The 14,089-nt window shown below is 40.4% G+C and overlaps 2 protein-coding genes across 6 annotated transcripts in view; one reads left to right on the forward strand and one right to left on the reverse strand.

Moving 5' to 3' along the window:
- mmd2a (monocyte to macrophage differentiation-associated 2a) overlaps nt 1–5,914 on the forward strand; it is a 10,115-nt gene extending 4,201 nt beyond the window's left edge. For both annotated transcript variants that reach the window (XM_042392968.1, XM_042392969.1), the window contains exons 3-7: nt 679–839; nt 1,622–1,696; nt 1,803–1,904; nt 2,070–2,139; nt 3,667–5,914. In XM_042392968.1, coding sequence (XP_042248902.1) covers nt 679–839; nt 1,622–1,696; nt 1,803–1,904; nt 2,070–2,139; nt 3,667–3,867 — 609 coding nt within the window. In that variant the 3' untranslated portion in view covers nt 3,868–5,914. The remainder of the gene's footprint in view (nt 1–678; nt 840–1,621; nt 1,697–1,802; nt 1,905–2,069; nt 2,140–3,666) is intronic.
- Nucleotides 5,915–5,987: 73 nt separating this feature from the next.
- On the reverse strand, nt 5,988–13,584 carry ap5z1 (adaptor related protein complex 5 subunit zeta 1). 4 transcript variants are annotated; one of them, XM_042392444.1, is made up of 18 exons: nt 13,470–13,584; nt 12,887–13,024; nt 12,317–12,497; nt 11,802–11,952; nt 11,515–11,627; nt 11,231–11,405; nt 10,863–10,916; nt 9,483–9,623; nt 9,291–9,328; nt 8,748–8,910; nt 8,418–8,596; nt 8,167–8,309; nt 7,944–8,062; nt 7,509–7,636; nt 7,196–7,293; nt 6,980–7,112; nt 6,533–6,747; nt 5,988–6,443 (listed from the first exon to the last, which is right to left on the reverse strand). In XM_042392444.1, the coding sequence occupies exons 1-18, from the start codon at nt 13,508–13,510 to the stop codon at nt 6,191–6,193; spliced, it is 2,463 nt and encodes an 820-aa protein (XP_042248378.1). In that variant the 5' UTR covers nt 13,511–13,584; the 3' UTR covers nt 5,988–6,190. The 4 variants fall into 4 exon arrangements, with proteins under 4 accessions (XP_042248378.1, XP_042248377.1, XP_042248381.1 ...); XM_042392443.1 differs by having other exon boundaries at nt 11,231–11,411; XM_042392447.1 differs by lacking the exon at nt 10,863–10,916.
- Nucleotides 13,585–14,089: the final 505 nt, after the last annotated feature.

The following is a 14,089-nucleotide window of genomic DNA, read 5'->3' on the forward strand; positions in this document are numbered from 1 at the left end:
ATCCCTGAACGCTTCTGCCTCCGAGAGAGCAAGAGACAGACACTGATGGAAGAAAACAGAGAAAAAAACATGGCCATAATGACTGTAAACCTTGAAACAGGCTGCGGTTCTTTATGATACATGTCCATTCATTCATTCATTCATTCATTCTCTCCATGCCATTCTGCAGGGTAGTGAATCTCATAATGTAGCCACAAGGATCATCTGTACCTTTTGTGAGAGGTTTCAGAGACAGAACAATGTTAACAATGTCAGGAAAGTATTTTAAGAAGACTGAAGGATGAATACAGAATCATTTTCCCGCATGAGACTAGTAAAGAAAATCAACCAACCAGAACCTTTTTATAAGGACAACAGTATTCATAATGCGAACATGATGAAATAAATGAGGTGTGTGGGTGTATAATTCCCCTGCAAATCCCTGGGTTGAGCTTTTATAAAACGCCTGGTTACATTCCCAGTATTTGCAGATAAGTGTTTTTTTTATATCTTGAGTTGTATCAGCAGAGACCTGATACAACTCAAGATACGACACCTGAAACACATTATCAACAGTTTTGACAAATTTGATTTAAAGGGACAAAGTCAAACATCTTTTACAATATAAAATGCAGCGTGTGTATCATGAGGAAATTATAAAAATAATTTTAATTTTGTGTCTCTTCTGGTCCTCTGCAGTTCTGGATCCTCCCGAGTCTCTTGGGTGGGTCTGTCCTTTACTTCCTATCTGTGGACCAATGGCATCGTGTTGCTGCCTGGCTCTATGGGAGCGGTCTCACTGGCCTGTTTGTTACCTCAACACTCTTCCACACCGCTACTTGGAAAATCAGCCACCTCCGGTGTGTTTGTGTGTGTGTATAGTAGAAAATGCTGGTAGGGATTTGGCAGATGTGTGTGTGACTTCTACAGCACACTCAGACATACAGTTTATTAATTATGTTGTTAATTATGACAAAGCCAGAAGGCCACAGACCAAACAACAGATGTGGTGTGGTAATGAAATTACCTTCAACTCGCACCCTCTGAAAACAGGTCACACACACTCTCACATAGAAACAAACCTTAAAATTTTAATGTTTTGCATTTCCACATTCAGAAGACAATAGAAATTTTTTCCTCAAATAAAAAATATATATCTAGTATAGAAAATTACAAATGCTCATTACACTTGCATATCTAAGCTCCAGGCTAAACCATGAGTCTAATCTAATTGAATTATTTTATAACAGAGTTATTTGACTGACTAAAAATGTAGTGAATAGATTACAACCCTTTTCCAAACTCCCTCTGTCCTTTCACACACAAGATAGTCTAAAAAGGCACAACAAACCCTGTCTTTTATGTTGTGGGACACAATCAGGGGCAGTTTGAATGTGTGTGTGTTTTCACAACAACCAAATTTTCCTATTAAAATGTGAGACGCTGCTATGCCCTGAAACACATTTTAGTTCCCTGTAACTTAATTTCCTGGCTGATCATATTTCTTACATTCTGAACACTGTGTATTTTAGAGATTACACATGATGAAGAGATTATGTTTTTCTCTGAACTAGACACACTTTGTTGTAAATTTAATTTTGGAAATGAGCTCTAATCTGTTTGTCTCTTTGTCTCTGCGTAGGAAGGTGGAGCAGCGTTTCCACATGTGTGACAGAATGGCCATTTACTTCTTCATCGCAGCCTCCTACTCTCCCTGGTGGGTCTGTCGTCACATGATTGCGGCCCACAAATTATAAGCAGTCTGTTGGACAACCGAGCTGGTGAATGTGCTGTAATGATGTTTGTGGGATGTGCTTCACCAGGTTGATGCTGAGGGAGCTTGGGCCCTGGGCGTGTCACATGCGCTGGCTGATCTGGGTCATGGCTTGCATAGGATCCATGTATGTCTTCTTTTTCCATGAGAGGTAACACCATCTCTTTTCATCTCTCTCTGACCTGTGGCCTGGTTTGACACAATTTACCTGAAACCTAACTCCTGTTCTCAAGTGTTTACAGCAAACACTCTGCAGAAATAATTACACTGAAAATTGGAGGCATTATCTCTTCATGTCCCAGTTTTCTACCTGCAGGTACAAGCTGGTAGAGTTGCTGGGATATGTGGCCATGGGAGCTGTTCCTGCTTTGGTCATCCTGTCCATGGTAAGAACAAACCACAATGGTTTTAGCATTGTCTTTCTCTGCTTTTAAGAATAAAAAATCTCCTGCAAGGCCTTTTCCGCTGCAACAGGCTTCCTGCTATTGTGCAGGACTCAGACACTGTCAGTATTTAAAGAGCCAAACCAGTGGTTCTGTTTGTTTTAGCCCATTACCTACAAATCATTGGTCTCTGTTCCTTTTAGTCTGCTATAAAATTAAACTTGCAGAGACTTGAAACTTCCTTGAGATGTAAAAGGGTGCCATTATTTTTTGTTAAACAATGATGTTGACATTTAATCTATATTTTTATTGTCAACAGTGTGTTAGTCTGTCTCTCAATACTTTACACTTTCCTACACAATCTGTGACATTCAGCAAGTCCACTCCTTCCTACTGAAGATAAATCTTTTAAATTAGAATCACAAATACATAGTTTCATTTAAAAAATATAAAAAGTAATTTTTAAAATCAGCTGGGCGCTGTAGTTTTTAGCAAACGTTATTCAAACAGGAGCAAATAGTGCATTTGTTGGGGACTATTTTAAGCAGCGAATTAATACACATTTGGCACTCTTAGTTGAGCAATTTGAGCTTTTCCAGCAGCAGGACGGTGTATGTTAGATTGTGACATTACACCAGTGTGGCTAACTGACATGTTTTTAGTAGTTTTTGAACATCAATGCAGCTCTATGGCAGAGAGGAATAAGATAATTCAGGTTTTGGCTGCACAGACTACTTGTGAGTGGGATGAATTCATTGTTGGTTTGAATTCATGAATCTCATGAATCTCATGAAAAGCCGAAATATCGGCCCTATCCGTTCCCGTATGTTATTTTTGTGTGGTTATGTTGTTTTGAGCAGTGATGGGTTTGATGTCCCTGTTGGTAAATTCAAAGATACATCAGCATCTGAAATTTCTTACTTATTTTGGTTATGATTTTAGGTTTGAGATTATTATGTGTCAGAGTATTCTTGAACACACCACCAAGGAAGGTTTTCAAAGTTTTCACAGGTTTGGGATAGTTGATTTTCTTGGTGTAATGAGTAGAAAACAATGATTCCATGGAGTGTTGTAAATCAACCAAAAACTGTATGCTTTTTGCATATATGATCTGAGCTCAGCGGACCAAAACAAAAATGCAAAATCTTTGTCCCCAAAGCCCTCAACTTAAAATGTATTTAGCATAGTTCTGTCTATTATGGACACTAAAATGGTTGTGGTTACTATAATTTTATTTCATCCTGTTATCTTGAGATCACAAGTTAACTATGTCATCGTGGGAGAGCAATAAGTTTTTCAGAGATAATGGGATAATTGGTTTGTTATTCCATTCTTGGCTTCTGTGGTCTGTTCGAATGAATTAATTTCTTTCTTTTTTCTTATAGAAATGCATCATGAAAATTCAATTTGTTAAACATGCTCTATCAAAAATTTTGACCTAATTTGTATCAGCCATACATTCCAATTCATTCATTCATTTTTTTTTAGAAATGTGATGTACTGCAGCAGCTGAAAGTGAATATGTTACAGGTGGACCGTGCAGGTGTGTGTGAACTGGCTGTGGGAGGTGTCTTCTATGTGGTGGGCGTGGTCTTCTTCAAGAGCGATGGCCTTGTTCCGTTCGCCCACGCCATCTGGCACCTTTTCGTTGCAATAGGAGCAAGCATTCACTATTACGCCATCTGGAGGTACCTGTACGTACCCGGACCTCTGCTACAGACATCGAGGTGACTCACCGCTCCCACCTGAGATCACATGGTTCCAAGTGACTGACCAAGAAGAGTGTATTTCACAAGATCACTGTGTTTTGACTACAGCTAACCTGACTCATGAGGCTACACCCGGAGAGATGGTGCTGAGATGATCTGACTGCTACGAATCAGATGAAATTCTCCCCAGCTGGGACCAAACACTCTTACTGTCTAACTAAAAGTCACTTCAACATGTTAATTATATAACAGACTGACCAGTGAACATTTAGCTTGACTGAACCAAACTTGTGACGACTGATAACAAGGTATCAACTGCAGTATGAGACTAGTTATTTTCACAGGGATGTGCCAATCAAACTGGTCTGACCGGCTAGATGGACCGCCAATCAATAGAGACAGAGAAGAGATTTAGAATTAATCTTCCATTTGTGTTCATTGCCTCAGACGTTTGCACAGATATGGCAACACATATGCCAGGAAGATTTTGTCCAGTTAAAAGAATAGGTTAAAATTTTAGGAACTGCGCTTATTCGCTTTCTCGCTAGGCGTTAAATGAGATGATTGATACCACTCTCGTTACATATGAAGCTGTAGCCAGTAGATGTTTAGCTTAGCTTAGCATAAAAACAGTAAATGGAGGGAAACAGTTAGCCTGGCTCACTCCAATTTAATCAAAATCTGCCTACTAGCAAATCTTAAGTTCACTAATTAAAATGCTTTATCTCATTTAATTCATGCAAAGTATAAAAACAACATGTTGCTGTTTTATGAACAGTTTAATACACAGGACTATTTGTTAACTGAGTTTATCAGTGATTTCCTGAAGTCTCCATTGGTTGTCAGGAAGTCACAGCTGCTGCGAGCTAAGCTGACCAACTGCTGCCATCGATCTTCTCATCTAACTCTCTGCAAGAAAGCAAATAACTTATTTTCCAAAAATGTTGAACTATTCCTTTATGCACACTTCTCTGTAACTGAACTAACAACATACTGTCTGTGACTACAACGCCTAAACTAAGCTAGGCTAGTAAACTCTAACCACAAGTGACGTGCCAAAACTTAGCATACAGGCATTCCTTTATATTGGTGCTAATCTTGTATTTAAATCAGTGTCACAGTTACGGAGATTTTAATTTACTTTTGTCCATTTTTGCATAGCCACATTATATGAAAATACAGAGTCGGCACCACAGCCAACAAGCTTTCAGTAAAATATGTTAATGCTTTAGGTTGGGGCTATTCTTTTTAGATGTTACGGTTTTAGACGGTTTCTCTGAGAGTAACTGAACTTTAAATTCTGTGTTCAACATCTTTACTGCCACTGGTTTTATAAACCAAACATACTAATTTTGGTTGACTTTGACTACTTTAAGCACACAATCAACAAATAGAGTTAATAACACTGGTGGAACACACTAGTGCAATTAAAACCATATAATTAAAACTCAAACAAGTTGACCTTTGTTGTTGTGGATAACAGGGCTCAGTAGAACTGGCCTGGTTGTGACTCTGTTGTGATTTATAATCATTATGAATCAGCAACAAAATATATTCTCATAATTTTCTGTAATGTGATTTGAAAGAGGAAAATTCCAATCTAAATAATTCACGTAACACTGACCAATGCATTCTAGGTCAAATGTTAAATCATAAAGAATGGTTGCCAGAAATGTAGTCTATCCTCACACAATACTTTTTGTCAAGATTATATGCATTGATTATCTTGTTTAGAGGACTATGACTGTCAGCTATTTTGTTTAAATGATGCACTCTTATCCTTGAGCACTTTTCTATCAACAAATATAATTTCCTGAAACCTTCCAAATGACAGAATTAACATGTGGACATGTTATACATGCAGATTATATATGCAAACTTCCATTTTTACTTCTATACTTTGTCTCTACTGTATAGATCACACTGTCAGGTTTTCCCTAACCTGTCGCAGTTAAATGGCTTCTGTTTTAACTTTCAGAAAACAGAGCACTTACTCAGGAAGTAAGCTTTTTTTTTGTAAATCAGATCTATTTTGTATAAATGTATTTCTGAGAAATCACTGTATTAAAGAAGACACAATATATTAAAACTATGATGGATCTGTGTATTTTGTGGATGACAAAGATGCTTCATCACATCAAGTTTCAATCAAATAATATCATTTATTTACAAAAATAAGGTGCAAAAATCAAACAAGATCCATTAGGGTGTGTTGAATTTGTTTTTTACCCATTTCATGAGGGAGTGCCATTGCACGATGATGTTTATAAATTTATGTGTGTGCAGGTTAATGAGTGGTGTGGTGTGGTGTGGTGTGGTGTGCGGTGTGCATGTGTGTGTGTGTATCACTGTGAGTGTGTGAGGCTGGTGAGGGCTCGCAGTCGTAGTGGCATGGCCACGTTGGTGTCTCGGTGCCACTGGGGTGTCATGACATGGGGAGGTGGGGTCAGGACACTCTGAGCCACACCGGGGGCTTTCAGGAGTGACCACAACTCTTCCCCTCGCGTTACTATGGCAACAAGGTCCTCTTCATCGGAGCACCAGGCAACTGACCCGCCTCTGGCTACAGATCGTAGCTTGGAGAGGAACAGAGATACCCTACAATAGACACAAACAATTACATGACATCACAGATGTGTATGAGTAAAGAATAAATAAAAACTTTGATGTGTATGTCTGTCAGTCACCTGGGTATGAGGTCATGTGATCGTGATGCCAGTTTAGCGAGCGCGCTCATTAGAGTGGTAATGACTCGAGGTGCGGGGCGATCTGCTCCTGGGGGAGGGGCAGATGAAGTGATCTCAAACAAAACAGCCTCCAACGCCTCAAAACAGGAAGTGATGAGCCTCACAGAGCAGCGAGAGTCACATGACACAGACAGGTACTCTCCCAGCACCCACACCTGAAAGCAAAACAAGATAAATATGTTTTCAGTGTCAGGTTTTGGCACATTTTGTTATTTCAGTACACAGGAAAAGATGCTGAGGTTTGAGAAAAGCTTGAGATGTGAGATGCGGAGGGTTTTGCTCATGATCCAAAATACACAGAAAGTATAATCTTTAAATCAGCATGATCCATATCTCTGTCTTTCTACGATTCTCCATCTCACGCTTACAGACACAGAGTCTCATTACCACATGTGTGTAGATTTCTTCTTTGCTGTAGACGTTGGCTGTGGTTCCAGCGAACTCCAGCAGCTCGTGAGACTGGTCCACCACCAGAGAGGGGTGGAGCTTGCACAGCCTCAGCAGGTGGCAGCTGAACACCCTGCAGCACCACAGAGAGAGTGACGGGATCAGGGTGAAACTAAGACAGATGTTCCAGCAGAGTAACACTGTGTTTAGGTGTACCTGTGTATCACTTTGATGTAGTTAGGGACGTTGAGGAGGAGGCTGCTTCTCTCCAGCTGCACCAGAATCAAATGAGCTAAAAGCTTCTCATCAGCTACCTAAAAAACAGCCACATGCTTGATATAGTTAATATAAACTTAAAACTAAACATCCAGCTTTTCAAATAACCTGGCATTCATGAATCACTAATGTTATGTTATACAAAACGGACAAGATGAGTCATATGTAAATATTTAACCGCAACTCAGCATTTTTATAAATGTACAATAATCACAGGTGTAATTATTTTGTAAAGAATGATTAATCTCTTCACCGTAATGACTTTGTTGAAAAAAATGTGCAGCAGCACAGGGACAGTCTGGGAACACTGAATGACTCTCGGCCAATCAGCAGCCTCAGCTAGCAGCTCATGGAGTGTGCTCAGTCGGTCAATTGTGTCACCTATGGAGGGAAACAGACAATCAGTGATTCCAGAAAACAGACAAAATGACCATGGGGACTCGTGGAAATATTTCTCCATGTTGAAAAACAAAAGAAAGTTATGTCATGAAAACTATTACAACAGAGCACCCTGGTAGCTGAGTGGTTACTGCACACGCCCATCTCTACCCATCTCTCTCCCCTTGATTCCTGTCTGTCTCTTAACTACCTTCTATCCAATAAAGGCAAAAATGCCAAAAAATAATCTTAAAAAAAACCAAACTATTACAACATGTTTTAAAACCATTAATTGTGTGTCTGTGATTACCTGAGCCTGCTTCCCCTCGCAACAGGAAGAGGAAAAGCCCTCGGTAAGAAGGGCTCCTGAATGCATCCAGTGACAGGAGGCCGCGCCCGCCTGGTTCAGAGATGGGCAAACACGTTGACCTGCAACACATGCAGACACACAAACTCAGTGAGGTAAAAAATAAGAAGCAAATCAGGCAACTTTGACATTTTTTGGGCAATATTGCTCCGATGTGTGTGAGCACCTGAGCTGCAAGACCAGTGTGGCAGAGAGACAGGGCAGGTCTAGCAGAGTGTGGAGCAGCTCCACTGCAGTTCCAGCTGTCACCAGAGAGGGCAGCAGATCCACAAAGTCATCCACCACTGCTGGGCTGTCCCACGCTAGGAACTGCAGAGACAGAGATAAAACATACAGTCCTCACTAGTCTACAGTGAGTATGTGTAGCATATATAACAATTTAAAGGATCTCTGAGTTATAAATTTGTTTGTTTTCACCTTCAGCAGGTTCGGGAAGGAGCGCGTGTACTGTGGCACTCGGAGCTGCAGGCTCTCAAGGTTCTGTCGGAGGAAGCGTAGAAGCTCGTGTGCCAAGAAAGGGTCGTTGAACAGCTCGGCAGGGAATCGGCCAATCACCAGCTTCCACACACACTCACAGTCTACTGCTGCCATCTCACCTAAACAGGTTCAAGTACACATTTAGCTGTTTTAAAATTCACATTTTCAAATATTTTCGGCATCAGTGAAAAAAGGAACTAAGTAAATTAACTTATATGCATTTATCCATATTTGTACTTATGGTGAAAACATGTTGATGTGTATGCACACCATGGTTGAGGTAGAACTGCGCTAGGGGTAGCAGGACTCGGGCAAACGACAGGTCCGAGCTGAGCCGACCAAATAGTGCCTTAATGCACGGGAACGCCCGGTAGACCAGCGAGGTGTCCTCTAAACACACACAATCCAGGATACACACCGCCTCCACCAGACACTAAGAGAGGAAACAGGACAGACACAATGAGAGCACCAGTATAACATCTGGATTATGAGGAAAATGAGTGTGCTGCTCATCTGTTTTTTTAATTTATTCGTTTAAATGTAGTAGTTTTCTGACATTACTGACATGACTTTGTTGTATTCAGCTGTTGTATGTGTGGATTTTTTCCTTACTGTTAGTGAAGTTCAGCTTGTTTCTATGCTTGAATGGAGTTGTGCACATACATGAGGCACAGTGGTTAAGAGGACATATTGGATAGTGCTGTTTTAAAGCTTTTTAGTACCAGAAACAAACAACACCAGTCTCCTACACAACCCTGCTGTGTGTACGTGCTGTATGTTGCAATTGTAAAAATAAATGATACATGGGCTCACCGCTTTCTGCAGTTCTGTATCTGTCCTTTTGTGTGCCTCTGAAACAAAGAGAAGAATACAAATCACAGCTGTTCACATGTACACAGCGTCTAGTACAATGTATGTGAATAAATTATTGATCCAAATTCTGCATTCACAGCTGCACAAATAACTTTTTTTTTTCTGTTGACACAAGCACACACACACACTCACTGCGGTCACTCTGTTCGATGAGGCGTTGGCAGTACTGGAAAGCCTTTTCTCTCAGACGCTCTTTTGGCGGCAGCAATCGGCTGGAGGAGGAAGTCGCTGAAACCATAGAAACCACTGACCCGTCCACTTCCGACCGGTCATCTGCAACATGTGAGGTCAGGAGTTAGAGCTCATGATTCAAAACCTCCTCACAGAAATGATTATTTATGATAATAAAAGATGTATTCTCCAACTGCTTGTTGCCAAATGTACGAGTTAACAGGAATCAGGAGTCATAAAGACGTGGGAGGTTTTTGATTATGTAAAATGAAATTACATAGAAAAAACAGTGAATTACTGCTTCAATCAAAAGGAATGAAAAAAAGAAAGCTACTTTACAATGCCCTTTAAAAAAGTATTTGCAGGAGAGAAAAAAAGGGAAAGAGACTGTATATAACTTTGATTTAGTTTGTTTACTCAAAGGTACCCAGTGGAGTTTTTGACCACTAATAGCACTATGGTGCAATGTTTTTATGAGTGGGTCCCTGTTTTGTTTGCTCACCTGCATGTGCATGAGGTCGCACATGCCCACGCACAAGCTTGTGGTGCCTGTCAATGGTTTCACATTATTCCACTGAGTTACAGGTGGTAATGCACTGAGAAAGCAATCTGCAATCTAGGTTTCGAACTTTGTTTAAAAAAAAAAGGCAAATAAACCTTTGCAAATGTTTTATGAGGAGGATTTTTTGGGCCTCAAGGATACACACAATGTGTTTTAGTGAGGAACACTGAATGTAAACTTTGTTTACAAGAAAACTCCACAGGGCACTTTTCAATTAAAGCTTTAAGATAAACTCACTGTTGAGTTTTAGAGGAAAGAATGTTTGAAATGATTGAAACAGTTATGTTCATCTTTTACAAAGATGAAAAATAACTTAAGGAATTATATATATAGAATAGAAAAAGCCCCAAGCTGTTCAGTCCAATCCAATCAGAGGAAAAGTGGAGAGCAATAAGATTCATACCATGATGAGCTATTTCACATGTAAATAAAATTATACAGTAATTAATATCAATTACATACAGTGTTATTTGATTGTGGAATTAGTCCTGAAGAAGAAATATCCAATCACAGAAGTGCCACTGAGTTTATGTACTCATCAGCAGATTTGAGGGAAGGCAAAAGGCGCACACACACACACCAGTGAGAAAATGTAGTTAAGTAGTCACAGATCAGGATTTCTGGTTAGATTAAATGTGGATGTAAGTAATGATCATGTCATAAGTGTTGTGAGTTGACCTGTGCTGCCCTGGAGTTAAACAGAAGATGTAGGAGTTGATTTGGCTTCTTAGATGCACGTGCATGCAGGGAAGATCCACAAACTCTCTTACATATCTTACCATTAGAAAAGGAGTGGGAGTGGGAGAGGGAGAGACTGAGCTGTTGCCTGTTTGCTGGGGATGATGAAAACACAGAGCAGGTCATCTGAGACGTATGATATGAATGAATTACAGCCTTCATGGTTGATCAATTGAGGCTGATGTTCCTCAAAAGACCAAAATGTAGTTGTTTGAGAGGACACTGAGGTAATAAGGGACCAAATGAAATCTTGGATTATTTCTTTCTGGTCAAAAAATAAGAAATCCCCACATTTTTAAAGAAAATAGTGATCTGAGATGTTAAGTAATTTAGCTTTCTGGCTATTACATAAAATAAAGAGCTTCTAGCATGTGAGGGCAAATTTTAGCATCAGTGACAAAAGTCATACCAGCATCTGCTGCTGTGTTGCCATTGGACACAGAGTGGTAGGTGAGGAGCCAATGGCGCAACATGGAAAAGGAGTAGACGTTCATCCACTGGTCCTCAGTGAAGCCTTGGCCCACACACAGAACTGTGAAGAAATCCCCTGACACCGTCCCATCCAGCTCTGCTATAGGCACCGGCTGAAACCCCCCACAAACATACAAAAACAAAGATATACAATAAAGTAGTGACGTCAAACAAAGCTGAAAAGAAACAGAAACAAATGTGACATTGTTGTAAGGTCTGTACCTGACGCGACCTGGGTCCTGTGAAGAATCCTCCTGAGGAAGCCCCGCCTCCCTGCGTGATGCTAGCATAACGCAGCCAATCGACAAGCTTTTTACTCAGGAGGGTCATATGATCTGCCGTCAAGTAAAGTGTAAAGAAAGAACCATGTGAGAACTTCTCATTGTGCACAGAACTTAAAAAAAGGATTCTGATTCATGTGCTTAATGGCTGCATGTCTATTTACTTTCTAGTTAACAAACTGCACTGAAACACTATCATGATCTCGGATTTGATGGAAACTTTGTTACCTTCAGTGAGGCACTCGGGGCTGTGTGTGAGGATGGTGTTGAGGATTGGAAGGGTGTGTGTGAGCAAGTGAGACGGCCCCTCCGATGGTCGGCTCTCCAGACTGCGAAGGAGTAGAGCGCAGAGAGATGACAGATCGGCCCTGCATCCAGCCTGTTGGTGTCAAGAGAGTGCGAGACATGATGATTAGGTAAGTAAGTGGTCTGCAAATAAAACAAGCTCCTTTAGTTTGTATCTCAGTGTATTTTCACAGCTTCCAAACAATTTTCTTTCAAAATACCCTGAAATGTACCAAAACAAAGAACAGTACTTGTACTTTATAGCACTCTTTCATTGCTGAAGGATTTCCATAAAATTCACACCTTTGAGTGTAGTGGCTGGTTAATTGATCAGTCAGTTGACAGAAAACCAATCACCATCAATTTAAGAGATAAAAAAAAATGGCCTCTTACAATCTTGTATATGTCTCAAAAATAATAATGAATTAGGCTGAACACAAAATATGCACACCGCAGACCTGTGAGAGCAGCAGGGCAGCAGCATGGCTATTGAGTTGGCTGAAGTTGTCCTGGTTGTAGTTCAATTCCTGGCCAGAGAGGGGCAGTGTCTCTCTGAGCACCGCTGAGCTCAACACCTGTAGCTGCTCCGAGGGTGACGAGAGGAGTGATGAAAGCCTCTTGTGAAGCTCTGAAGGCAACCTTTGGTTGATGGCAACAGAGGAGACATAAGACTGGGGCAGAGAGGATTTGCATAATAAATACTGCATATGGAATAGCTTGGAGCACAAACAGACAGGTAATCGTAATATTTATGATGATGATGATGATGTGATTTATGTAGAAAACACATGAGCAGAAGAAATTCAGAATTGTGGCTGTGATCTGTGTGGTCAGACATCACCACTGACAGTAAAAGGGGTTTAGAGGAAAGAGATAAAGGCAGGAGCAGGGCGTGAAGAGGGAAGGAGGAGATGGAAGGAGTAAAGACAGGAAGGTGTGAATGATTTAAGTTTGATATGTAGAGATTAAACACAGTGTGTATGGACAGTAGCTCATGTGGTGTGGGATGTGTGGGTTGGAGCTCTTACGTCCTGGTGTACTTGGTGGCAGAGAGGATGAGGTGCAGCCTCTGCAGGGAGTCGACAGTCTCATGACCGAGCTCCTTCCCCTGGAGCAACTTGACTAATCTGCTGTAAAACTTCTGCAGCTCAGACTCCTGAATCTCCCTGGAAATGACACACACCACATAGTCTCAACATGACTGACCCAATATTAACCGCTTCCATACTTGATCATTTATGTATCCCTTTGGTTATTTACCGAGTAACAATTAACAAACACTTGCAACATTGCAGGTTACAGTCTCGAGAACGCAACGTTTACTCGTTTCTCTCTGTGTATGCTGTCATAAAATGACATTTTACAGAGTAAACACATTAGTAAGAACACAACAGGCATGATATTGAAACTGAAATCCTACCTGTGATAAAGGGCTGTGAAAGTAGCCCTTAAGTAAGATAAGTAACGACAGTAATGATAACATACAGCAAGGCTTTGAGACGCTACGTAGCTTTAGCCTAGTTAGCTTAGCTGTTGAAATAACAGCGATATGTATTAAACCAGCTGAAGAGAAGTGATGAAGGTGGAAGTTCTCCTTGTATATTTGCTTACCTTGCTTGCTTAATTAAACTCTCTGAACCGTGAGAGTACATTTTGAGAGCATTCCTCTGCTGCTAAAACACATCTATCTGCAGCGGAAGGTAAACAGTGCGGTCACTAATAAAGTCCTGACAGGAATCACATGACGTGACTTTAGTTCCGCATTCAGCTTTCACTCAAACCCAACCAAAGATACATAAAAACCATAATCTCCACTTTGTGATAATATCAAGATAAATCACAAGTCAGAATGAATATATTATGTGATTGTTTACACAATCACTGTAACGTTAGTGTAACTTTTTAGTGTAACATTTCTACTTCTTTTTCTCCAACAGTTTCTTAGTCAATGTAGGTAAACTCTTGCATGTAAAAAAAACTGTTATGTAAATTATCCCCCAGGCTGCATTTTCTTCCTGCAGTACCATGAGGACCAAACAATAACAGCAAACTGCATTAATGTAATTACTGACCTTCACTCACTACTCTTTACTCAACCATTTACGTGCATTTTGAGGACTTGCAATTTGCACTGTCACTTCCGTTCTTAATACATTATAGTTCTGCTGTCCTGCATTTCAGAAGGAAATAGCCTTTTTACTCACTGTTAACTCCAGTCTTATCTAATGTCT

Source organism: Thunnus maccoyii, chromosome 18 (assembly GCF_910596095.1).
Source record: "Thunnus maccoyii chromosome 18, fThuMac1.1, whole genome shotgun sequence".
NCBI classification, from domain to species: domain Eukaryota; kingdom Metazoa; phylum Chordata; class Actinopteri; order Scombriformes; family Scombridae; genus Thunnus; species Thunnus maccoyii.